Source organism: Dendropsophus ebraccatus, chromosome 2 (assembly GCF_027789765.1).
Source record: "Dendropsophus ebraccatus isolate aDenEbr1 chromosome 2, aDenEbr1.pat, whole genome shotgun sequence".
In the NCBI taxonomy this organism is placed as follows: domain Eukaryota; kingdom Metazoa; phylum Chordata; class Amphibia; order Anura; family Hylidae; genus Dendropsophus; species Dendropsophus ebraccatus.
The window spans coordinates 40,312,085-40,339,196 of NC_091455.1; the positions used below are offsets into that span (position 1 = coordinate 40,312,085).

Genomic DNA, 27,112 nt, shown 5'->3' on the forward strand with positions numbered 1-27,112 from the left:
GCGCATCAGAGAGCTCCCCGTGCGCCGGAAGTCACAGCCACAGGTGCATGGGGAGCTCTCTAATGCGCGTGCTGCCAGGATATGACGGGAGACCCCCGGCAGCCGCGCATCAGCCATGGCAGTGCAGTGGCGGATTATAATGTGGGCGGCGTGGCATGGGCCCCCCCGGAGCCTCGGGCCCCGGGTGGCCGCCCAAACCGGTCACGTTATAATCCGCCACTGGTTGTAGTTATTTGGTCACTGTGCATTGTATGCTGTCTAGTTATCTAATATTATCTGTTTATTGTATATGATAGAAATGTCTAGGGAAGCTGGACATCCAATAGTAAGTATAGTAGGTGCAGATATAGTACAGATATCACCATCAACATACATGTAGAAGGACATCTATCAATCTATTATCTATCTATCATCTATCTATATATATTAGGCTATGTACTTTTTACGAAAATATACGCTGCCTTGTCTACTATACACATAGTATACGCTCCGGTTGGGATCTCTCATGGCGCTGTAGAAAACTGACATGTCAGTTTTCTGCGGCCGCTATTCAGTGAATAGCGGGCGCAGAAAACCCTGCCAGTGCACACTATGGAGCGAGCGGCTCCGGATGCACGCTCCATAGTGTGCAGTGGACAGTTCCGATGCGCTCGCGTCAGGAGTCTGCGACTGCAAAGATCATCCGGCCCCTACTGCAGTATAATCTGTAAAATATACAGAACTGTAAAATATACAGAACTTCATCCTTTTTTATTCTTAATTTTACTCTTTTTTTTTTTTTTCCTTTGTCCTTGTAAAGGATTCGGATGAACTGGAATGAGGGAATTAAATTTCTTGGGTTTGTTTTGTGACTTCTCGCTTTGCATTGAGTAAAAATAGTTTTGCAACAAATAGTACATAGATGGTGCCATCTAGTGACAAAAAGAGGGAACTACCTCACATGTAAGAATCAATATTGCAGAATAGTCAGGTGCCATAATTATACATGTTATGATGCTGTTAATTAGAGATCGGGCTGGGTTATAAATGTTGTTGTTAAATAGAGATGGATGAGTAATGCTTGTAGTGTCATTGGGAGGAGCCCTAGAATTACAACGGAAACTTAACTTTTAATAAGATTACATATCTGAAACAATGCAGATCCCTGATCACAACACTGACAGAGCAAAGAATCAGCAATGGGTGAAGGGTAATGGCAGTCTGTGCTAGTCCTCCATTAGTGTGTCCCTACCATTTATGGTGCCCACCTCCTTAGTAGGGAGGCCCCTATTCCCTATCAAAGTGGGATATTATCATCACCACTTAATCATCATTAACTGGTGATCATTATTATTAATCATCATTATTACATTATAACTATTATGTTCGCAGAGCTCTTCATCAAAAGAAACAAACTACAAAAAAACAAAACAAAAAAAAACTAGCAAACAAAAAAACCCCCTAAAGAATAACTAAAAAGCCCCTCTGGTCATTTACTGAACAGGAAGGCAGTGGGAGTCAAATGCCGATGGTCCGGGTTCGTACAAACCTGAACCTCGGCCCTGTTCAATCATCTCTAATTATGATCCAAGATTGACCTTGACTCCCAGAATCGTCCAAGAACAGCACAAGTGAAAGCGCCCTTAGGCAATGTACACACACGCACAGTTTTTTGTTCATATTTTAAGCCTAATAAAAATTTACAGGCAAAACAAATTCCAAACTTTCAGATATTTATACTGCCTTTTAGATTTTTTCTGCCTTTTTTTTTCATTAGGTCCCATTTAGCCTTTTTTTTTAGAAATTTTTGTTTATACTTTTGTGGCTACAATTCATTCATTCATTCATTCATTTATTTATTTATTTATTAATTATTTTCAGACAAACCAGTAGATCCAGCAGGAAGAAGTATAATTTCTTCCTTAAATGGGTATTCCACTGTAAATTAACTTTTCATATCTTGCTGTTCTTAAAGGGGTTTGCCGATGTAAATTTACTTGTCCACTATCCACAGGATGAGATTGCAAGGGGTCCGACCTCCGTTCCCCCAGGGATCTCTCTATCGGCGGCCCGGCTCCTTTGTTATGAAGCAAGCCATGGGTCGGTGCGTGACCTACGGCTCCTTTCGTTCTCTATGGAGCTGCCAGATAGAGCCGAGTGCTGTTCTTGTCTCTCTTCAGCGGCTCCATAGAGAATGAAACAGACCCCTGCGATTTCATACTTGTCCTCTATCCTGTGTATTCTAACCTTTTCACACTTTCCCAATGTCCTCCTGCCTCATCTGGCTGAGCAACCCCATGTCCACTTCTGAGACAGAATCGCCTGTCAGTGACAGTCGGGTCAGTCAATCACTGATTGAGATAGGAGAGCACAGTCACCAGTGATTGGCTGAGCGGCTGGCACTGCCAGGCAAGTCCATCTTAGAAGTGCAGGGGGTATTGTTCAGCCTGGACCCAAAGATGTCGCAGGAGGACATCGACGGAGCGCGGAAAGGTAAGAATTTGTAAGGTTTGTTATGCTCTCACCAATGTTCATTTTGAGCAGAATACCCCTTTAATATTTTCCACTTTGGAACCTACCGCTGGCTTTGGCTGAAGCTAGTCTAGTCTAAATTTACATTGTCTAAAAATTGGGTTACAATATTTTGTGTTTTTGTCTACAATCATAAAGCGGCTTCAGCTATTATTTAACATAGGATTATCTTGTTGCTTAGTCTTATGAAACATGTTCCATTCAGCCATGTACTGGACAAGGCTGTAGAAGTGATATACTATACAATGTTACAGGAGCCTGAGCAATCATCCATAGTTTGGAATGTTCTACAATTTCAGAAATGCCCTGTTATAATAGTGCCATGATGTTGTAACCCTCCACATTGTGGATGAATGGGCGGTTTACAGAATAGGAATGTAGTTATTAATTTTTGTCCGATGCCTTTGAGAAATACATTCAGCGATCCACACCACATTGCGACATTCCTGCTCCTTCAGCTTAACGTAGGCATAAAAGACTCCAAAGTGGAACTGGTTGTTAAACGCCAACACGTTCATTTTCACCTGGAAACAAATAATAAAACAAGTAAATCAACTTAAAGATGTCTCATTACAGTCACTGCAGCAGATCAGCTGATCACCACAGGTCCACCACCTGGAAGCCTTCTCTGACCAGACAATTTCCCCCCAGTAGCTGCGGCGTCGTGGCTGCTCCACTTAGTAAAGGGAAAGCCCAAGAGGGGAAAATTCTTCTATGATGTCTATATGACCTAATAAGACATATGGATAGCGTTGTGTTCATGAGACCGCCTGTATAACTGGGATGTCCACTTTACATAATGCATTTTCATATGCAAAATTAATACTGGGCAGTCTCCTATTCAACATTCTCTTCTGATCCCTCCCTATTGCGTATGGGGCGCTGAGGATGAAGGTATGTCTCTTCCCTTTATCCTTGGTGCTGTTCCCATGCAGTTTTAGGCTATGTTCACACTATATAAGAGACTGGCCGTCTCAGAGAAGATCATCTCGGCCGATACTGCAGTTCCGTCCGGATGGTCTTTAGCGACGCAGAGTTCTGATGCGGACGCATCCATGCGCGCCCGCATCAGACCCCCCACAGCACACTATGGAGCGCGCGGCCGGAGCCGCTCACTTCATAGTGTGCACTGACAGGGTCTTCTGCTGGGTCTTCAATGAATAGCAGCCGCAGAAAACTGACATGTCAGGGACCGCTAGGGATCCTGGCCGGAGCGTATACTATGTGTATACACTCCAGCTGGTATTCCCTCAGAAGGCAACACTACCTAAGTTCTGTGGGAATCATGGCCATTCTAGCAACGGCTGGGATTCCCACGGAACTTACGTTGTGTGAACATAGCCTTAATGTAGTGCTTTGTGCAGTAATGCCGTTTGAAGCACTGCCCCACCCCCAGAGAACAGATCAGCCCCTGCCCCCCCCCCCCCCCCTAATGATTATCAGCGGGCCAGCCGGGTGCGGGCTGGATCGGTGCTCTGGGAGTGTGGCAGTGTTCCAAATGGCCTTACCGGACAGAGGACTACATTAAAACTGCACCAGAACAGCGCCAAGGATGAAGTTAAGGGACATACCAGATTACAGCTGATTGTTGGGGGACATTTTTCACATTTTTTTTTTGTTTGTAGTTGTGTTGCTTTATGCCTTACCTCATGTTCAAAAAACTTGTCTTCTAATGTCTTTTCTCCAGTTCCACTCCCAACTCCTTCAAACAATGCTCTGTATTCCTGCAAGAAATATAAACCAGGATATATTAGACCAGGATCCAAAAAAAAGTGGTATAAAACCTTCTGTTACACTTGTCCTTCCTTGTCCTGGGATAACAAAGTTTACTTACAAGAGATAATTTCAATGTAAATCTTACAGGTTTCTTCGATGACTACAACATAACACGATCAGTGATATCTCCCTTCGGGACACTAGCGTACATCTTTCTTACCTATTGAAGCCTAGAGATCGATGCTGCTGGACCCCATTGTGTATGGATTGGTGAACAGTCATAGTACAATTACTCCAAATCACCAAAACTGGTGATTTTTGGTGAAAACTTACACCTTTAGCGTTCTATTTGTAACTAAAGATGCCCATGCACTTTATACTAGAGACTATAAGATGTATGGAGGCCTCCTGACTCTCCACCAACAGGCAGTAAACTGATAAATAATAGATCCCGGCACTCGCTCAGTGCCAGGATCTATTATTTATCGGTTTACTACTATTGCTACGAGCACCGCGACACAGAAGGATACTGGAGTGCCGGTTAATATTATATATATATATATATATATATATATATACCACCAACAGGCAGTGTCAGTAGTTTCATGTGTTTAAAGGTGAATGTAATCCCCCCTTCCCAACTACTAATACTATTTAGTAGCTCTGATGAAGTCCATTCCTGAAGCAAGATTCAAATCTCTCCTGGTGCTGTTTTTTAGCTGAAGGCTAAGAGGCGGAAAGAGCGTCCATGCCTTAGGCCTGCGGCACCTCTTAGGTCACCCCTGCCCCCTTCTGTTTAGCAATAACCCTGGCCAGGATTCTTCTTTGCCAACCAAATTCAGTGCATGCGCCATTGCAAGCTGAATCAGCACAGGTGCACCTACAAGGCCTGGTTTTTTGTGCTAGGTCGGTGCAGAAGAGGAGAATCCTCGCTAAATAGAAGGGGGGCAGGGAGGAGGGCCTGAGAGGCACCGCAGGCCTAGGTCATGAATGCTCTATGCCACACGTCTTTGGAATAAAACATTGTTTTTCACCTAAAAGATGTGACCAGGAGAGGTTTGAATCCCACGCCACGCTAGTAAAGGACTTCATGAGAGCTACTGAACTGTACCAGTGGTTTGGGGGGAAGGGATGGCTGCAGGTGGGTACAGGAACTATAACTTTTGGCTAAACGATCATCTGGCTGACACTTATAGAAGGTGTATAGGCAGGGGCAGATTAACATTACCATGGGCCCCGGGCTGTTCACCAAGCTTGCCCCCCCCCCCCCCAACCCTCTGTAACAATGGCGGCACTAGCTTTAGTCTTTTTCTTCCATAATGCAGCCTGTAAAGGACCTGTGGTGACATCATTGTCACATGATAAGGTCCTTCAGTATGTTCCGAAATGTTACTGCATTGTCTCCTTGCTGCAGTTTTGCCCTGATTTGTGCAAAATTGTGGTAAAAAGCAGCGATTTTTATGCAACTCATGGCTTAACTGTAGCCTGGAGATAATACATCACTAAAAGTATAAGTCTGTCTGGGGGGCCATGGGTCTCCCAGGAGCTCAGGGCCCTGGGCTACAGCCTGAAACGAAACTATTATAGTCCTCTACTGTGTATAGGCACCTTAGGGCTACAGATATCGGTAGTCATATGGGACCCCAGGTCAAATACACTTTGGGATGTGTCAGAATACGACTAAGTATACTAAGCAATACTATAGTGATTATTAAACAATCTCTAATGCTGTGTATATAATATGATTAGAGATGAGCAAACCTGGAGCACGCTCGGCATTTGATTAGCGGTGGCTGCTGAACTTGGATAAAGCTCTAAGGTTGTCTGGAAAACATGGATACAGCCAATGGCTGTATCCATGTTTTCCACATAGCCTTAGGGCTTTATCCAATTTCAGCAGCCACCGCTAATCAAATGCCGAACGCTCAGGTTCGGATGGACTCGAGCATGCTCCAGGGTCGCTCATCTCTAAATATGATCGAAAAAAATGTAAATAACAGCCCACACCATGCCATTATGATTGTACATACAGCGTAGTATTCTGCAATGTTCTTCACTTGGTCGTAGTCATCGGCGTTGGCGAGAAGTCGCAGCCCCTCTGGATACAGTCTGCCACAGGTTGGGAACAGAGTCTCTCTGTCTTCTTTGTTAAGCTCGGTGCCAAATGAATTGATAGTGATAATAAATGCGCGTCTGTCAGCTTCAAACTACAAAAGGGAAAGAGACGATTACATAAGGCTGCCAGCTACTCCCATACCTTACACTGAAGATCAAAGAAGACAGAATGTACAACATAAACCCAGTTATCATGGTGCTGTACTGTCCTACTAAGATAAAAATACATATCCAAAAACCAGGGATTTATTCCAGAGTTTTAGGTAGTAGGTGGGACTATGCAAGGTATTAATCTTCTCCCCTATGGCCGAATGTGTCTATGACAGCTGATACATAGCTACTCAACTACTGTGCAGCTTTTGGTGGCTTGGCTGCAACATACACACACTAAAGGTCCCCATATACATTAGTAAAAGGTCGGTCAACCCTGCCAATTTTAAAGGGACCGACCGCCTGACTATTGGGTATGGAGGCCTCCCTCCCCCCTCCCCCATAGCAGATGAGTTCGAAAGAGAGAAGAGTCAGGCATGTTGTACTTTAAGTCTCTTTTTCTTCCAGGCAAAAGCCTCCTCCAGAACTGTCTGTCAGCGACTTTTACCAACTCCAGAACTGTCTGTCAGCTTATGTTTGGCTGACAGCTATGGAAGGTGTATGTGTGGTGCCAATAAGAAGCCCAAAGCAGTTAAGGGTAGAGAGGAGCAACAGCTGCACCTAAGAATGGAGCAGGATTTCTTATTTTTCTTCTTTTTTTTCACTTTGATCAGGTATGTTTCAGTAGGGATGACGGGGTGGGGGAGGGGGCATACTATTACAGCCTGGGGGCACAAGGGTACTATTAATGTATGGGGTACTATTACAGTATGAGGGCATAGGGAGGATTCTTACCATTTCGGGGCACTAATACAATATGAAGAAATGGGGGGGGGGGGGGGGAGTATTAAAAGGTAAAAACAGAAGACAAGAAGCTCTCTGCTTCACTGCTGGTGCACTGATAACCCCTGACCTCTGCAAAAGCTCTGGAGGACAGAGGTCAGGGGTTATCAGAGCAGTGAAGCAGAGATCTCCTTGTCTTCTGTTTTTAACCATTTTTGTGTTGCAGCATGCAGCATGTATATGAACATTGAGTCACTTACACATTGCAGTACATAAGGGGTTAAGCAGAAGGACACAAAATGGTTCTTATCTTCCCTGTGCATCCCCCGGGCCTCCCTTCAGCAGGGGCCCCATAGCAGCTGCCTGCCTTGCCTCTATGGTAGCTACATCACTGATGGGGAGGGGAGGGTAAAGCCCTTGCCAGACAGCTTAAGCTGCGGCTTATCTTTCCCAGAAGAAAGGGGTCGGGCAATGACGTTCCATCATCTCCACTGACATCATCTGTTGGTGGTCATAAACCCTATACTGACATTCGCAAGCAGCACGTATTGCCAACAAAAGTTTAAAGTGTATGTGGACCATAAGATGTATCTAAGAGGCCTCCTAAGACTGACTGATTGCTGGAATAACAGTGACTGACCTATCTCTAGCAGTCAGTCTTAAAGCCATACACCACCAATTAAAATTTTTACTCAACCTAAGATGAAAAATCATTTTTTCATTTTTTACCTCGAGAATTGGGCACATTATTTCTTCAGTTGTTCCTCCGAGATTTTTGCAGAAGTTGTGGAAAGCCTCTAGGTACGACTAATAGAGAAAACAGACATAAGCAGCCTAGGATTGCTTCCATATTATCTCATAATACATAATTATTTGGTCATTTTGCTTAAACAAGCCATATCGTTTGCTAATTCATAACTCCGCTAAGGCTGATACTGTCATTTAGTCCGGTTACAAGTGATATTACGAGGTCTTATCTGCTGTTTTCGAACCAGACACAGCCACATGGTGTGTGACGTTTTCAGGATATTACATTGATGGTGGTGCTGAGCTGCAGTACCAGACACGGCCACATGGTGTGTGATGTTTTCAGGATTTTACATTGATGGTGGTTCTGAGCTGCATTACCAGACACGGCCACATGGTGAGTAACGTTTTCAGGATTTTTAATTGATGGTGGTGATGAGATGCAGTAACAGACACTGCCACATGGTGTGTGACATTGCTGTGATGGATTTTGGTGTAAGAGGCAGGGGTGTAGCTAGGATTCACGGGGCCCCATAGCATACATTTTTAAGGGACCCCCTCCCCTACGCACAACACAAAGCGCTGCGCATACATATATATATATATATATATATATATATATATATATATATATATATATATACACTGTATATATATATATATATATCTGCTTTACTACTGGTGAACTGATAACCCCTGACCTCTGCACGGAGCTCTGCACATTTTTCTTTCCCTACTTGATTGCAGCAGCTGGAGAACAGAGGTCAGAGGTTATCAGAGCAGTGAAGTAGAGATTGCTTTCTTCTGCTTGTTAACCCTTTCTTTTGTGTTGCAGAATGTAAGTAAACATTGGGTCACTTAAAGGCCCTATTCCACCAACAGATCTGACGACAGATTATCTGCCAAAGATTTGAAGCCAAACCCAGGAACAGACTATAAACAGAGAACAGGTCATAAAGGAAAGACTGGATTTCTCCTCTTTTCAAATCCACTCCTGGGTTTAGCTTCACATCTTTGGCAGATAATCTGTCGTCAGATCTGTTGGTGGAATAGGGCCTTTACACACTGCAGTACATAAGGGGTTAAACAGAAGGACAGACGCTCTTACCTTCTCCCCCAGGGCCCCCCTCCTGCACGGGACCCATAGCAACCGCCTACCCTGCCTCTATGGTAGCGACGCCACTGGTAAGAGGCCTCGTTGCAGGATGACCCATCAATGTAAATTTCCAGAAGCACTAGATTTCTCTCTGACTGTCATGGTATTTATACCACTAGTATTCTATTCATATCTATAACACCTTCATCGGCGATGCCATAAAATCACAATAACGTCCATTTACATTAGACAGCCTCCAGTGGGAATATGAATAAATGATAATGTGTAAGAACATTTCTGTCTGGAATTATTACTTAGTAGTCGCGGATCGTACATCTCCAGGGCAGAGAAGCCACATGACTGTGCAATGATTTGCCGGCTATAAACATTTGCCTCAATTTTGTTGGCATATGAAGGTACCCACACAATTCTGTAAATGCATGGTCTATTCTCAATGCTCTCTGCTCAGCTATATTACTATATAAGAAAGCCATCACAGTGTATCAGCCAGAAGAATGACATATAAAAAGGTAGAGACAAAATTTCACCATAAATACTTTATATACAACAAAATACTCATATAAGAGAAGACATTGTAGAATGAAGAAAATACAAAAGGGAAGACAAAATGCAGTCCAATCTATGGGCTATATCTTATTGAGCAGATTGATATATAGTTTTAGTATAAATTCATGTAACTCTTGATTAATTTTGGGCTAAATAGTCAAGGGGGCGGTCCAACTTGGTGAGACCACCTACATGACTCCTTAGCCCAGAGTGAACAGAGATTTACATAAATAAATGACAAGTTTTCCCACATAAATATATATCAGTCTGTTGAGCGCTTTATGATCTATAATATGATGCCTGTAGACGGGACTACAGTTTCAATGCAACATGTTCCTTTTAAATTTGGTCATTCACCTCTTTAAAAGAGGTACTTTGGAAAAATAAAATTGTTCTCAAATCAACAGGTGTCAGAAAGTTATATAGATTTGTAAATTACTCCTGTTTAAATATCTCAAATCTTCCAGTACTTATCAGCTGCTGTATGGCCTGTAGAAAGTGCTGTATTCTTTCCAATCTGACACAGTGCTCTCTGCTGCCACCTCTGTCTGAATTTCCATTGAAAACCTCCCCTGCTCTAGACAGTTCCTGACATGGACAGAGGTGGCAGCAGAGAGCGCTGAAAGTCAGACTTGAAATAATACACCACATGCAGCAGCTGATAAGTATTGGAAGGCTTCAATTTTAACAGAAGTAATTTACAAATCTGAATAACTTTCTGACACCAGTGGATTGAAAAACATTGAACCTATCCCAAACCACTGGCATAGCTAAAAAGATTACAAGGTAATACCTTTGGGCATGCCAGTGTTGGTGTTCCCAGAAATATCATGCTCCAGAAAAATATGTGGTGAATATTTGGAGAAAAAAACGTTTTTCAAATCAACTGGTTGCAGAAAGTTCTATAGATTTGTAAATATATTAAAAATATCAGGTCTTCCTGTACTTATCAGCTGCTGTATGTCCTGCAGGAAGTTGTTTATTCTTTCCAGTCTGACTCCGTGCTCTCTGCTGCCACCTCTGTCCCTGTCAGGAACTGTCCAGAGCAGTAGCGGTTTTCTATGAAGATCTGCTACTATTTTGGACAGTTCCTGACATGAACAGAGGTGGCAGCAGAGAGCAATGGGTCTGGAAAGAATACACCACATCCTGCAGGACATACAGCAACTGATAAGTCCTGGAAGTTTTTTTTTTTTTTTTTTTTTTTTTTTTTAGAGAAATTATTTACAAATATGTATAACTTTCTGACATCAAGAGATGAGCGAACCTCGGGCATGCTCAAGTGCATCCGAACCCGAAGTTGCGGCATTTGATTAGCGGCGGCTGCTAAAGTTGGATAAAGCTCTAAGGCTATGTGGAAAACATGGATATAGTCATTGGCTGTATCCATGTTTTCCAGACAACCTTAGAGCTTTATCCAACTTAAGCAGCCGCCACTAATCAAATACCGAATGTTCGGGTTCGGATGGACTCGAACCTGAACCTGGTTCGCTCATCTCTCTACAATTGATTTGAATATTTTTGTCCTCCAGAGTGCCCCTTTAAATGGCCACTGTAACAAAACAAAAAAAACCTTCTACTATGTCATAGAGACATATTAAAAGTTTTTATCAGTCAGGGTCTGAGTGTTTTTATCAGTCAGGATCTGAGTGTTTTCATCAGTCAGGGTCTGAGTGTTTTTATCAGTCAGGGTCTGATTGTTTTTTTTATCAGTCGGGATCTGAGTGTTTTCATCAGTCAGGGTCTGAGTGTTTTTATCAGTCAGGGTCTGAGTGTTTACACCCCAGTCGATCAGAAGAAGTTAGGAGAAGTCCGTGCTAAGTGCATTCTCTCTTGGCTCTCACGCCTTTTGATAACCAGGTAAACCAGTAAACACGGGGGGGATTTTAAATTAAAGCTGCGTTTTGCACAATGAGTACCCCCCGTAATGTTCTGAAACCTACATCCCACTAACCTCTATAGAACCATCCTGTAAACTGCAGCATTACTGATTTGCAAGCAGATATAAAATGAGTGTCTAGCGGTCGGTGCGCACCGGACCATACCTTGTACAGCTTGTTTCGCATAATTTCAATATTCATCTCATCCATATCATTTTCCGACAGGCAATCTTGGAAAAAGTCAGCTAGAGATGGAAAAGAGGAGTTGGCATTGGTATAAAGTCTGGGATCAGCAAGGAGAACATTATATGATGCCCCAATAAGATCTATACCCCATTATAGGCCCCAATAGACACTCTCACTGTAAGCAGCACTGATCATCCCAGTGAGGTCCCATCCAGGAGGTGATGGTGATAGTTTGGTTATTGCAGGCCGTATACGGATGAGAAACTGCGACTGCATTATGTCCTGCTGAATATGTTCCAAGAAACTCATTTCGTTCTCAATTCTCTTAAATGAAGCTTTGATGAAAAGAATTGTGTGGAAATACCGTGTTCTGGGCCGGTCATTTATCTGTGTACAATGTTCCATCCACAGGGAATCATTGATAATTCCACCAATAATACATCATTTATAAATATACCGTAATATAGGCCGAGATAGCAAAGGTACCAGTGGGTATAGTGCCCATTTACACTAATGTACCAGACTTATTTGGTATGTTTCATGCTAGCAGCTTCTCTATCACTGGATGATGGAATAGGGACGGATGGGATACAAATAATAGAAATAAAACCAATGGGTTATACACTATATAGGGGGAGATTTATCAAACATGGTGTACAGTGAAACTGGCTCAGTTGCCCCTAGCAACCAATCAGATTCCACCTTTCATTTTCCAAAGAGTCTGTGAGGAATGAAAGGTGGAATCTGATTGGTTGCTAGGGGCAACTGAACCAGTTTCACTTTACACCATGTTTGATAAATCTCCCCCTATGTCTAGCTAAGTAGCCTGGATGATCCGGTTATGTTCACACAACGTATAGAGACCGGCCGTTCTGTGACCCGCTTTGCCCGGATCATCCCGCTCGCTTCACTGTGTGAACTGACAGGGTTTCCTACGGCCGCAATTCATTGAATTGCGGCTGCAGAAAACTGACATGTCAGTTATTTGCGGCGCCGCACGGATCCCGGCCGGAGCGTATACGATGTGTATACACTCCGGCCGGGATCCCATAAAGAAACAGGCAATGTTCACAGGCGCATAAAATATACTTATACGTATTGTGAACAAAGCCCAAAGCTACAACAAAGTCTGCTCTTATAATATGTTCTATTATCAGCCCTAACCAGTGCCCCATAACATTATCAGCCCTAACCAGTGCCCCATAACATTATCAGCCCTAACCAGTGCCCCATAATATTATCAGCCCTAACCAGTGCCCCATAACATTATCAGCCCTAACCAGTGCCCCCTAACATTGTCAGCCATAGCCAGCACCCCATAACATTGCCAGCCATAACCAGCGCCCCATAACATTATCAGCCCTAACCAGTGCCCCATAACATTATCAGCCTTAACCAGTGCCCCATAATATTATCAGCCCTAACCAGTGCCCCATAACATTATCAGCCCTAACCAGTGCCCCCTAACATTGTCAGCCATAGCCAGCACCCCATAACATTGCCAGCCATAACCAGCGCCCCATAACATTATCAGCCCTAACCAGTGCCCCATAACACTATCAGCCTTAACCAGTGCCCCCTAACATTGTCAGCCATAGCCAGCACCCCATAACATTGCCAGCCATAACCAGTGCCCCATAACATTATGAGCCCTAACCAGTGCCCCCTAACATTGTCAGCCATAGCCAGTGCCCCATAACATTATCACCCATAGCCAGTGCCCCCATAACATTGTCAGCCATAGCCAGTGCCCCATAACATTATCAGCCAAAACCAGTGCCCCATAACATTGTCAGCCATAGCCAGTGCCCCATAACATTGTCAGCCATAGCATAACCAGTGCCCCATAACATTGTCAGCCATAACCAGTGCCCCATAACATTATTACCCATAGCCAGTGCCCCATAACATTGTCAGCCATAGCCAGTGCCCCATAACATTATTACCCATAGCCAGTGCCCCATAACATTGTCAGCCATAGCCAGTGCCTCATAGCATTGTCAGCCATAGCCAGTACCCCATAACATTATCACCCATATCCAGTGCCCCATAACATTGTCATCCATAACCAGTGCCCCCTAACATTGTCAGCTATAGCCAGTGCCCCATAACATTATTACCCATAGCCAGTGCCCCATAACATTATTACCCATAGCCAGTGCCCCATAACATTGTCAGCTATAGTCAGTGCCCCATAACATTATTACTCATAACCAGTGCCCCATAACATTGTCAGCCATAGCCAGTGCCCCATAACATTGTCAGCTATAGCCAGTGCTCCATAACATTGTCAGCTATAGCCAGTGCTCCATAACATTGTAAGCAATAGCCAGTGCCCCATAACAGTATCAGCCATAACCAGTGCCCCATAACATTGTCAGCCATAGCCAGTGCCCCTAACATTGTCAGCCATATCCAGTGCCCCATAACATTGTCAGCCATAGTCAGTGCCCCATAATATTATTACTCATAACCAGTGCCCCATAACATTGTCAGCCATAGCCAATGCCCCATAACATTGTCAGCTATAGCCAGTGCTCCATAACATTGTCAGCTATAGCCAGTGCTCCATAACATTGTAAGCAATAGCCAGTGCCCCATAACAGTATCAGCCATAACCAGTGCCCCATAACATTGTCAGCCATAGCCAGTGCCCCTAACATTGTCAGCCATATCCAGTGCCCCATAACATTGTCATCCATAACCAGTGCCCCCTAACATTGTCAGCTATAGCCAGTGCCCCATAACATTATTACCCATAGCCAGTGCCCCATAACATTGTCAGCCATAGTCAGTGCCCCATAATATTATTACTCATAACCAGTGCCCCATAACATTGTCAGCCATAGCCAATGCCCCATAACATTGTCATCCATAACCAGTGCCCCCTAACATTGTATGCCATAGCCAGTGCCCCATAACATTATTACTCATATCCAGTGCCCCATAGCATTGTCAGCCATAGCCAGTGCCCCATAACATTGTCAGCCATAACCAGTGCCCCATAACATTGTTAGCCATAACCAGTGCCCCATAGCATTGTCAGCTATAGCCAGTGCCCCATAACATTATTACCCATAGCCAGTGCCCCATAACATTGTCAGCCATAGCCAGTGCCCCATAACATTATTACTCATATCCAGTGCCCCATAACATTGTCAGCCATAGCCAGTGCCCCATAACATTGTCAGCCATAACCAGTGCCCCATAGCATTGTCAGCCATAGCCAGTGCCCCATAACATTGTAAGCAATAGCCAGTGCCCCATAACAGTATCAGCCATAACCAGTGCCCCATAACATTGTCAGCCATAGCCAGTGCCCCTAACATTGTCAGCCATAGGCAGTGCCCCATAACATTATCACCCATATCCAGTGCCCCCTAACATTGTCAGCTATAGCCAGTGCCCCATAACATTATTACCCATAGCCAGTGCCCCATAACATTGTCAGCCATAGCCAGTGCCCCATAACATTATTACCCATATCCAGTGCCCCATAACATTGTCAGCCATTGCCAGTGCCCCATAACATTGTCAGCCATAACCAGTGCCCCATAACATTGTCAGCCATAGCCAGTGCCCCATAACATTGTTAGCCATAGCCAGTGCCCCCTAACATTGTCAGCCATAGCCAGTGCCCCATAACATTATCACCCATATCCAGTGCCCCATAACATTGTCATCCATAACCAGTGCCCCCTAACATTGTCAGCCATAGCCAGTGCCCCATAACATTATTACTCATATCCAGTGCCCCATAGCATTGTCAGCCATAGCCAGTGCCCCATAACATTGTCAGCCATAACCAGTGCCCCATAACATTGTTAGCCATAACCAGTGCCCCATAACATTGTCAGCTATAGCCAGTGCCCCATAACATTATTACCCATAGCCAGTGCCCCATAACATTGTCAGCCATAGCCAGTGCCCCATAACATTATTACTCATATCCAGTGCCCCATAACATTGTCAGCCATAGCCAGTGCCCCATAACATTATTACTCATATCCAGTTCCCCATAACATTGTCAGCCATAGCCAGTGCCCCATAACATTGTCAGCCATAACCAGTGCCCCATAGCATTGTCAGCCATAGCCAGTGCCCCATAACATTGTCAGCCATAACCAGTGCCCCATAACATTGTCAGCCATAGCCAGTGCCCCATAACATTGTCAGCCATAGCCAGTGCCCCATAACATTGTCAGCCATAGCCAGTGCCCCATAACATTGTCAGCCATAACCAGTGCCCCATAACATTGTCAGCCATAGCCAGTGCCCCATAACATTGTCAGCCATAACCAGTGCCCCATAACATTTATCAGCCATAACCAGTGCCCCATAGCATTGTCAGCCATAACCAGTGCCCCATAACATTGTCAGCTATAGCCAGTGCCCCTAGCACTGTCACCCAGAGCAGGCGTAGATTTCTGCACCAGTCATATTTACTTAGTGATGTACGCCTCTTAATAAATCTGATGGGGTGAATGGTCTTAATAAATATCCCCCCCTGGAAAAGAGCTATTTTGGTTGTATACAGATTTGCTATGTGTCAGGAGGTCTACATTAGGGTATGTTCACACTGAGTAAATCAGGCAGAATGCCTCAGTGTGACACTGTTTCTCTATGGGAGAGCACGCACACCTCCGCTGCTGCGGCTCTCCGCTCAATGAGGTGACATGTCAAGGGGAGAGCAGTGGCAGTGGAGGAGCATGCGCTCTCCCATAGACAGGCTATGGCACACTGAATTCCACCATTCCGCCTGTTACTACAATGTGCAATCTTATCACTTTGTAACAAATTGTACAAACCAAGCGGGGTGTCCACTATGACGGCATTGAAGAGCTCTGCCGGAGTCTGGGCAATGTTGACTGCTTCCATCTGCTCAAAGCCGCCCAGGGGATGACACTTAGGAACCAGTTCTGAGATCGGCCTCTGGTGTAACGTCCCTGTGATCAGGAGGATGATGTTATCAATCATGTAGCTGTACCTGCAGAGAGTAATGGAAGAAGATCAGAGCTTTGTTATCTGTAATGGAAAATAACCATTCATCTCCATATTATTTTTATATCACTTTATACTCATGAGAGGCGATTTTTGGCCTCATCTGTTTTTGGCTATAGTGCATAGAGCCATAGTGCATCCTAGCACACAAGCAAGCACAGAACAATACAGAAGAATTCTATTCTGTTCTATTATATTAAGATTGTACTGATATCTTAAAGGGGAACTATCAGCAGGTTGGATGAATCTAATCAGCAGATGGTTCCCTATAGTGTCGGGGACGCCAAGGAGGAAGGTAACACACATACCTTCCTCCTCAGTGTCCTGGGCACTATAGGGGGCCATCAGCTGGTTAGATTTGTCTAATTTAAATATTGGTATTCCAAAATTCCTTATCACATCTGAACCTTCAATATAAATGACTTACTAAAAAGTTTATGGCAACTAGTTAAAACTTTATACTGAATATCAGAGCTGAATTATGGTTGGTGGGGCCCCATACCACCCCTTCTAACCTCTTATCAAAGTTACATATAAAAGAGTTGGGTGCACATGTAGAGTGCTAGTTCTCTGAAGTCTATGGGCCCTATTAGATAATCGCTCGAATTAGGCTGATTTGGCCGATTATTGCTCCGTGTAATAAAGAGAATGATCAGCTGATGAAACGATCATCAGCTGGTCATTTCTTTAGGTTCAGACCTAAAATCATTGGGAGCTGACCGCACAATGCTATGTGTAATAGCGATGCGTGGCCGACCGCTGATGATTATAGTGTAAAATAATATTTATTAACTCATCTTGCCATGTTCCCGGGTGTCCTGGGAGGCCCTCCAAGCTGTGTGCAGCTCTGCCTCTACTCCGGTCTTTGCAGTGACAGGCCATAGCCGCTCAGCCAATCACCGTCCGAGACTGAGACAGTAATTGGTCGAGCAGCTGGTGGCCTGTCACTGCAAAGACTGGAGCAGAGGCAGAGCTACACATAGCGCAGAAGGCCTCCGAGGACGCCCAGGAATATGGTAAGGTGAGTTATTATTATTATTTTAGACTTAATGCAAGGGCTGCACAGACATCGCTGACGATGTCCATGCAGCCCTTGCTGCTCAATAATCGGCTCGTGTAAACGAGCACCGATCTAGCAGGGCCGTATAATAGGACCCTATGGGAGTAAGGGTGCCTTTAGACGGAGAGATTTATCTGACTGATTTTTGAAGCCAAAGCCAGGAACAGGCTATACACAGGGAACAGGTAATAACCTTTAAAATAAAGAACCCCAAGTATGCAAGGCCTCCTATCCTCCTTTTCTACACTGGATGGGATATTCAAACAGCCATGATTGATGCGTGTGGGCAGGTGGGAGACTAGTTCATCCTTCAGTGCAGCTTCTACTTACGTGATGAAATCTAGAAATGTGGCAAGAGGTTCGAAAGCATGGTTCCTGAAGTAGTGGAACTCAGTCATAAGCTTTTCCTTCAGCTTTCCATCAACCATGGGTACTGTGAGTTGTCCAGTCTCATTTGCCAGGAAGTGTCCATAGTCTGTGGACTGTAAATGCAACTTCAGGTCTAAAATAGTATAGAATAAATCCATCATATCAGAGGCCACAGCACAGATACATTGTCATAGTTTATATGCAAATAATATGTATATACTTCCATGCCTAATACAATGGATATCTTTTATGTCCTGCAGAAAGTGGTGTATTCTTTCCAGTCTGACACAGTGCTCTCTGCTGCCACCTCTGTCCATGTCAGGAACTGTCCAGAGCAGGAGCAAATCTCCATAGAAAACCTTTCCTGCTCTGGACAGTTTCTGACATGGACAGAGGTGGCAGCAGAGAGCACTGTGTCAGACTGGAAAGAATACACCACCTCCTGGAGGACATACAGTAGCTGATAAGTAATGGAAGGCTTGAGGTTTTTTTTATTGGAAGTAATTTATAAGTCTGCATAATTTTCTGACACCACTTGATTTTTTTTCCCCTGAAGTACCAGTTCGGTGCGCAGGTAATCTAACCTACTGATATCTCCCTTTTGTGCTTGGGGCACTGAGGACGAGGCACTGTCTCGCCCCCAGAGCGCCGATCCGGCCTGCCTCACTGATAATCGTTAGAAGGGGTGGGTCAGCTGGGGGCATATCGGCACTCTGGGGGCAGGGCAGCCGAACAAATGTTTGCCTGTCAGTTATTAGAGGTGTATAGGGGCCCTTACTCTGGGGAAAACCCCTTGAAGAAAAAGAAATGTACAAAATGTTTGCTTTAGCCCTAAATCCAATTATGTATATATATATATATTTATATATATATATATATATATATATATATATATATATATATATATACACACTGTATATATATATATATATATATATATATATATACACTGTATATATATATATATATATATATATATATATATATATATATATATATAAATCTGCATAGAGGAACAACAGGTTCACCGTCACAAAATGTTAAAACTAACTACAAAACAAGCTGCAAACTTAAGCATTAAGGTGAACAATGCTATGATTTCCATTTCATGAATGTTTCATGAAAGACGTTTTTATTGTTCCTAATCTTAGTGACCACATGACAGGGACCGTGAGTTATTGACTCATTTGTTGTTTCTGGAACTTGGAAAACAGCGCTCAGAGATCTAGTTCCCAGTTGTTTGGTTGACTTATTCCTGATGAATGCTCCAGTGTACAGGCGGATATAAATACAACAGGACGCAGCCTATTATCACTGGAAAAATTTATTATTTTTCCGATCGTTCCGTAGACATCAAAGAACAAGTTAAAGCGCTTGTTTTTACATTAAAAGACAAAATTGCTGAGTTAAACCTTTGTATATCTGTAAAGTTCATTCCTCATAGCATATAATCGTCATTGTGAAAGCATCAACATGGAAAATTAAAGGGATTATGGGAAGAATTTATCAATAGACGTTTACATTGTGAGGTCAGCAGGCAGCCATGAACAAGGAGAAATGATACTTTAGATTTACTCTTTTAGGTGGATTTAGAGCTATTAAACGGCTCATGGCCAATAATAAAAGATTTCATACCGTCTGACTCTTCACCCATCACTGTATTATACAGGAATAAGACTTTTATTCAGACTGGCACCATATGCAAATTAGCCCCATGTTTGCATCGGGGAAGAGATAAGGCCACAATTGGGCATTGCCTGCAATCACACCTATAAACTAGTGACGGAAATGCTGACCAGATTGGTGTATTACTGACATCATTCTGTTCAGCAGTTCTCCTAATATGCAGGAGAATAAGATTCTTGCCACACTCCCCCCCACCCTCCAGCTTCTGACAGACAGTTGACTGCCTATACACAGCATGGATAGGTAACTGCCAATCCGAAGCTGGTGGGCGGAGTTTTCTGCTTCTCATGAATATTGAGGACTATTGGGCTCATGCACATAATGGAGAGGACTAGTTATTGTCCATATTATTCAAGAGAGTATCTCTGAAACAGCTGCACAGAACAGTGTAAGTGATACATCCCTCTGTTCAGCTTCTCTGTCACTAGTTTATGCTACCCTTATAGGACAGCCTAATCCTGCTGGCAGAGTCTCTTTAATGGTCAGAGGCTTTTACATCCAGGCAAAGAGTGGACTGTGGCATCTAAGGGGTTTATGTGTAACCTGTACTTTTAAAAGTTTTTTTTTTTTAATGCATTGTTTTGTTATATAAAACCCTTATTGTTGATACTATTGTTATAAGAGTCCTGAGAGTCCCCTTCATGGCGCACAGATATTTCTCATTTCAGGTGGCAGGTCCAGAGCTGGGCTGTTTCCTAGCAGTATTCACACCTGGACTTCCTTTCCCTTACTTCTCTGGCCAATCTCAGGACAGCACATACTCACAAGCTTCCTCCTTTCTGCCATGCCATGACATAGTACTGGAGAAGGCACACTGAACGCAGCAGGTTGGCACTGTGTTTGACAATAATTACTATACAATTCTATAAATTGTTATGGAAAAGAGGGTGGCTGATGCACTGGCTTTACAAGGTGCTATGTAAGCAGAAAGAAAAAATAGAGCAGCAGAAAGGATCACAGCAAAAGAGGGGCTAGATAACAAAAGTAGCCCTGGTCTAATTGATAATATTGATTATTCATTAAATGGAAAATCCCATACAAAAAGCAAGGCCAGCAGGTGTTGAGGGAAATTAATAAACAAGGTATACTTACCCATCCTCGTGTCTCTCTAGTGCCGCTCCTGGGTCCTGCTGACGGACGCTAGGTCAGTGACTGGCTGCTCTGGGTCAGTGACTGGCTGAGTGGGCAATCGCTTAGACGGTTATGTGATGTTGAAGCCGGAGTAGCTGCACAAGGACATGGGCTGTACTTAAAGGGGTTTTCAAATCAACTGGTATCAGTAATTTATTCAGATTTGTATTACCTATATTAAAAAAAACCTCAAGTCCTCCAGTACTTATCAGCTACTGTATGTCCTGCAGGAAGTGGTTATTTTTTCCAGTCTGACACAGTGCTTTGTGCTGCCACCTCTGTCCGTGTCCTGCTCTGGATGGTTCCTGACATGGACAGAGTTGGCAGCAGAGATACCAGGTCTGACTGGAAAGAATACACCACTTCCTGCAGGACATACAGCAGCTGATAAGTACTGAAAGACTTGAGTTTTTTTTTATTTTTTTTATAGAATTTGTGTACAAATCTATATAACTTTCTGACATCAGTTCATTTGAAAACATTTTTTTTTCTTTGGAGGACCCCTTTAACAGCCGACACCTGATTTGTATGGTACATGCCCAGCTAGTGGGTATTTGTACATATATATCACATGTTTAACCAATTATTTAAATGACCAGTTTGCAATATTGAGGTTCTTTGAGAGAACTCTATAGCCAGACATAACACCCGTCATGGTATGAAATGCGATATTCCAGCAGCCTGACCTATGGCAATAAGCTGATCCCAGACTTATGTAAGTGACATATCAGGAGATAGCTGGAGGTGTAGACTGGCTTTAATGAAAGGATAGATGTCCACTTTTCTATCAATTCTAATACAAATTCTAAGATTCTTGATTCTGAAAATAATTCAAGTGAGACTGAATAGTCTGACAGAAACCTCTCAGCCATATAAATGTCAGTCATCTCAGCAGGATTAGATGAGCCTCTTAAGATATTACCGAACCGTACTGAACAGGACCAGCAGAAACTGCCTGAGCTCGGAGACATGTTTGTCCTGTAATCAGGGGCTGCACGCCGGCCGGCTTACCCCTCTGTTGCCAAAACACAGCAAAGGTCGCACTGCTTGAGATGCCTGGGAGTAGTGACAGAGATGATGCACAAGGTTCTGGGTCATTAAGCTGGGACATTAAGTGACAAGGAGCGAAATAAATAGATATTAGATAGATAGATAGATAGATAGATAGATAGATAGATGATGGTAATGGTGCGTTTACACAGAGAGATTTATCTGACAGATCTTTGAAGCCAAAGCCAGGAACAGACTATACACAGGGGACAGGTCAAAAAGGAAAGACTGAGATTTATCCTCTTTTCAAATCCATTCCTGCCTTTGCCTTAAAAAATCTGTCAGATAAATCTGTCTGTGTAAACACACAGATAGATAGATAGATAGATAGATAGATAGGAGATAGACAGATAGATAGATAGATAGATAGGAGATAGATAGAAGGATAGATAGATAGATAGATAGATAGATAGATAGATAGATAGATAGATAGATAGATAGATAGGAGATAGATAGATAGATAGATAGATAGATAGATAGGAGATAGATAGATAGATAGATAGGAGATAGATAGATAGATAGATAGGAGATAGATAGATAGATAGGAGATAGATAGATGTATAGATAGATAGATAGATAGATAGATAGATAGATAGATAGATAGATAGGAGATAGATAGATAGATAGATAGATAGATAGATAGATAGGAGATAGATAGATAGATAGATAGATAGGAGATAGATAGATAGAAGATAGATAGATAGATAGATAGATAGATAGATAGATAGGAGATAGATAGAAGGATAGATAGATAGATAGATAGATAGATAGATAGGAGATAGATAGATAGATAGATAGATAGATAGATAGATAGATAGGAGATAGATAGAAGGATAGATAGATAGATAGATAGATAGATAGATAGATAGATAGGAGATAGATAGATAGATAGATAGATAGATAGATAGATAGGAGATAGATAGATAGATAGGAGATAGATAGATAGAAGATAGATAGATAGATAGATAGATAGATAGATAGATAGATAGGAGATAGATAGATAGGAGAGAGATAGATAGATAGATAGATAGATAGATAGATAGATAGATAGATAGATAGATAGGAGATAGATAGATAGATAGGAGAGAGATAGATAGGAGATAGATAGATAGATAGATAGATAGGAGATAGATAGATAGATAGATAGATAGATAGATAGATAGATATGGCACAATTCATTTGTAATTTACTCCTATTTAAAAATCTCAAGTCTTCCAGTACTTATCAGCTGCTTTATGTCCTACAGGAAGTGGTAGATTTTTCCCCAGTCTGACACAGTGCTCTCTGCTGCCACCTCTGTCCGAGATAGGAACTGTCCAGAGCAGTAGCAAATTCCCATAGAAAACCTCTCCTGCTCTGGACAGTTCCTGACATGGACAAAGGTGGCAACAGAGAGCACTGTGTAAGACTGGAAAAAATTCACCACTTCCTGCAGGACATACAGCAGCTGATTTTTAAATAGAAATAATTTAGAAATCAATATAACTTTGTGAAACCACTTTTGAAAGATTTGAAAGAAAAAAAAAATAGCTGGAGTACCCCTTTAAGTGTTCAGACCCATCTCTCCAGCCAGTGTTCCAGCCTCCAGTTATATTGGCTATGATATTTCAAGTTTTCACTCCTGGATTTGGGGATTTTCTGCCATTCTTCTCTGCAGATTCTCTCAAGATCTGTCAGCTTGGATGGGGACTGTTGGTGGACACCATTTTCAGGTCTCTCTGGAAATGATAAGTAGGTTCTCTTACCATGACCTTTCTGCCCCCGATTACTTAGTTTGATGGACGGCCAGCTCTAGGAAGAGTCCTGGTCATTCAAAACTAATTCCATTTAATACCTATGGAGGCCGCTGAGTTACACTGTCGCCCCCTTTTTGCATTATAACTTCTCTACACAGGTGTAAAGGGTAAATTTTGCAGTTTCCATACCTTTTTTATATCATACCTCATGGTGCTTGTTCTAGTAAAAAGTTATCTTTTATCATCTGCGGATTGTGCCTCACAGCCAAAGTGCCACTTAGCCCCTCCCACATGATCATCGTAGGCCCTGCCCCCTTGACAGCCATTGGAAGAGGCCAGCCTAAAGGTCTGGGCTCCATCCCCTCTAGGTCAGCTCATAGCAATGACCACTAAGGGGACAGGGTCTATGCGACAATGAAATCAGGGGGGGGGGGGGGCTATAGTAGGGATGTGGGCAGGGCTAAGTGGCGCTGTGACCCTGAAGCCCCGCTGAGGGTAGCACAATCCGCAGATGATAAAAGATCACTTTTTACTGGAACAAGCACCATGAGGTATGATATAAAATAAGGTATGAAAACTGCTAAATTTACCCTTAGCTTCAATGCTGAATCACTGCCTGTATTAATGAATCCATGGGACAATGATTCATCTTTGTGTCTTCCTCGTTTGGTTAACTTCCTATACAGTTCTCAGTTTGAGCCTATTATATGGAACAAGGACAAGGCAAACTGCACAATCTGGGGCCTCCCTTTAAAGGAGAAGTCAGGCAGATGATAAAATCCGGCATCCTGCACGATCGGGGCGGGGAAGGGGGGGGGGGGGTGTTGGGAAACAGATTACAAGTACTACTTACCTCTGCCTGTGCCCATGGTGAGTGGCGGGACCGGCCTCAGGACCCCCGCCGGAAGGCTTTTTCCCCTCAGTTGTGATGTCACAACTCGGGGTAAAAGGCCTGTCCCAGCTGATTGACTGACCGCTCAGCCAATCAGTGACTGTAGCAGCATCACCCCTCAATCACTGACTGGCTATATTTTATAATTATATTATAATTCGCTGGACTTCTTTTTAATACAGGAATGGGGAACCTTTGACCCTCCAATTGTTGTCACTGTTCAAAAAAAAGCAATGTAGGAGACAGCACGTCCAAAGAAACTTCACCTTTTAATCACACCAATGCAACGTTTCGTGATACAATACACTTTAAAGTCTCAGTATATATGTGGATACAATTACCGTAACAAGTGATTACGTAATTACACTCCAAATAACAATCATAATAGGTAAATACAAGAAAAAAATGTGTATCTCATAGTCTAGCACTGCAATCCCTTTACTTCCTTCCTCTGCAGGGAAATGCACCATTCAAGTAAATGGTGTTTGCTCTAGCTGCCTGAACATTCAGTTGCCCAGAAGTGTCACTGTGCAGAGAAAAGCAGAAATTTATCAGGGTCCCATTCATTCCCACTTTAAACTAGAGTATCTTAACAACCTAATAATAAGTGTATTGGGCCTAAATGACTTGTCTGTCCCTGTATAGGACAAAGCTTTATGCACAAAGATGCTACATGTTAATCGAGCTGGAGAAGGGGATGATATTCTTTGGGATTTGCTGCTGCTCTGCACAGTTCCTGTCATGGACAGAGGTGGCAGCAGAGAGCACTGTGTCAGACTGGAAAGAATACACCACTTCCTGCAGGGCATGCAGCAGCTAATAACTACTGGAAGTCTTGCGATTTTTAAATAGAAGTAAATTACAAATCTATATAACTTTCTGACACCAGTTGATCTGAAAGAACATGTTTTTTAAGTAAAAAACTTATACTTTTCCTTCCTGAAACCAACCAAACAATGTCTACAGCAACAAATACTGGTAATAATAATAATAATGATAATATTAGGAATTTACCCTCTAAGGTTTCACATTGTGCCAGGTTGATGTAGTCGCTGGCCTTCAGGATGCCACCCTTAAATCCTCGGACTAATCCCTCCAGGTAGCCATTATCCACATTGAAGTAAAACTCGGATCCGGGCATGGTGGAGGTGAGTGCGTCCTTGTTCCTCGTTCAGGGCTTCACACACAGTGGCGTGCACTCACAGGCTGTAATTTCCAGTGTGACACACAATAACCACCGTGTTCCTGTTTCATTACATTTAAAGCCGTTCCCTTTTGTTTATTATGCAAACAGTCATTGTAGAACTGCAACCAACTAGCTGGAGTTCCTTCCAGAGGAGGACAACAATCTGCATGAAAGACACTTAAAGACGTCCTTATAACTATAGGTTACTAATACGGGGCCTGCAGTCTTAGGGTTTTTCCTGGCCAGGTACACCTCCATTAACTGTATATAGGAAGTTCATGAACAGCCCTGTAACCTGTAGAAAGAAATACCCCATCTGCTGGACAAAATCATCATTAGCAAAAGGAACCAGAAAGTTATATAGATTTGTAAATTACTCCTATTTAAAAATGTCAAGTCTTCCAGTACATACCAGCTGCTGTATGTCCTGCAGGAAGTGGTGTTTTCTTTTCAGTCTAACACAGTGCTCTCTGTTGCTACCTCTGTCTGTGACAGGAACTGTCCAAAGCAGGAGAGGTCTTCTATGGGGATCTGCTACTATTTTAGACAGTTCCTGATGTGGACGGAGGTGGCAGCAGAGAGCAATGTATCAGTCTTGAAAGAATATATCACTTCAGGACATACAACAGCTGATAAGTACTGGAAGATGTCAGATTTTTAAATAGAAGTAAATTACAAATCTTTAAAACTTTCTGCTAATTTAAAAGAAAAAAAATTGCCGGAGTGCCCCTGTAAGAGATGAGATGAGGGAGATTTTTAGACTTTTGTCTGAAGAATGCCGGCCATTTTACTAGTCTGGGATGCCAACTATTTAGTTGCTTAATTAGTTGTTCATTCTAATTAATGACGTCCTTTTAAATAACAAAAACAATAATACCATTATATAACAATATTATTATTATTATTATTTCTATAGCCCCAACATATTCTATAGCACTTCAAAATTCCGCAAACAAGAGGCTTGCAAAGACGTATGATCTATGTTGAAATAAGAATAATTTATTGTGGACATATGCATAAGACTATGTTCACACACAGGGCCGTATTTACCACTAGGCACCCGTGGTTCGGTGCCTAGGGCAGCACCTTGCAGGGGGTCAGCAGCAGGGGGAAGGAAACAACTTTTTTTTGTTTTGATTTTTTTAGTTTCCTACCTCCCATTCAGACTTGCCAGTAAATATGGTGATTTTTTGAGGGGGGGAGGTATGATCAGGTCTGGTGTGGCTGTGACACCTGGAGCTATTACCTACCAATCCTGTGGTGAGAATTCCGTCAGACAATATGAAGACGGCTCTAATCATTCATTCAAT

The 27,112-nt window shown here is 42.9% G+C and overlaps 1 protein-coding gene across 2 annotated transcripts; it reads right to left on the reverse strand.

The window, feature by feature from the left end:
• Positions 1-825: 825 nt before the first annotated feature.
• On the reverse strand, positions 826-25,859 carry ATP6V0D2 (ATPase H+ transporting V0 subunit d2). 2 transcript variants are annotated; one of them, XM_069957406.1, is made up of 8 exons: positions 25,631-25,859; positions 18,083-18,254; positions 16,500-16,678; positions 11,671-11,750; positions 7,945-8,022; positions 6,258-6,434; positions 4,158-4,235; positions 826-3,035 (listed from the first exon to the last, which is right to left on the reverse strand). In XM_069957406.1, the coding sequence occupies exons 1-8, from the start codon at positions 25,755-25,757 to the stop codon at positions 2,874-2,876; spliced, it is 1,053 nt and encodes a 350-aa protein (XP_069813507.1). In that variant the 5' UTR covers positions 25,758-25,859; the 3' UTR covers positions 826-2,873. The 2 variants fall into 2 exon arrangements, with proteins under 2 accessions (XP_069813507.1, XP_069813508.1); XM_069957407.1 differs by having other exon boundaries at positions 18,083-18,234; positions 25,631-25,709.
• Between the last annotated feature and the right edge of the window lie 1,253 nt (positions 25,860-27,112).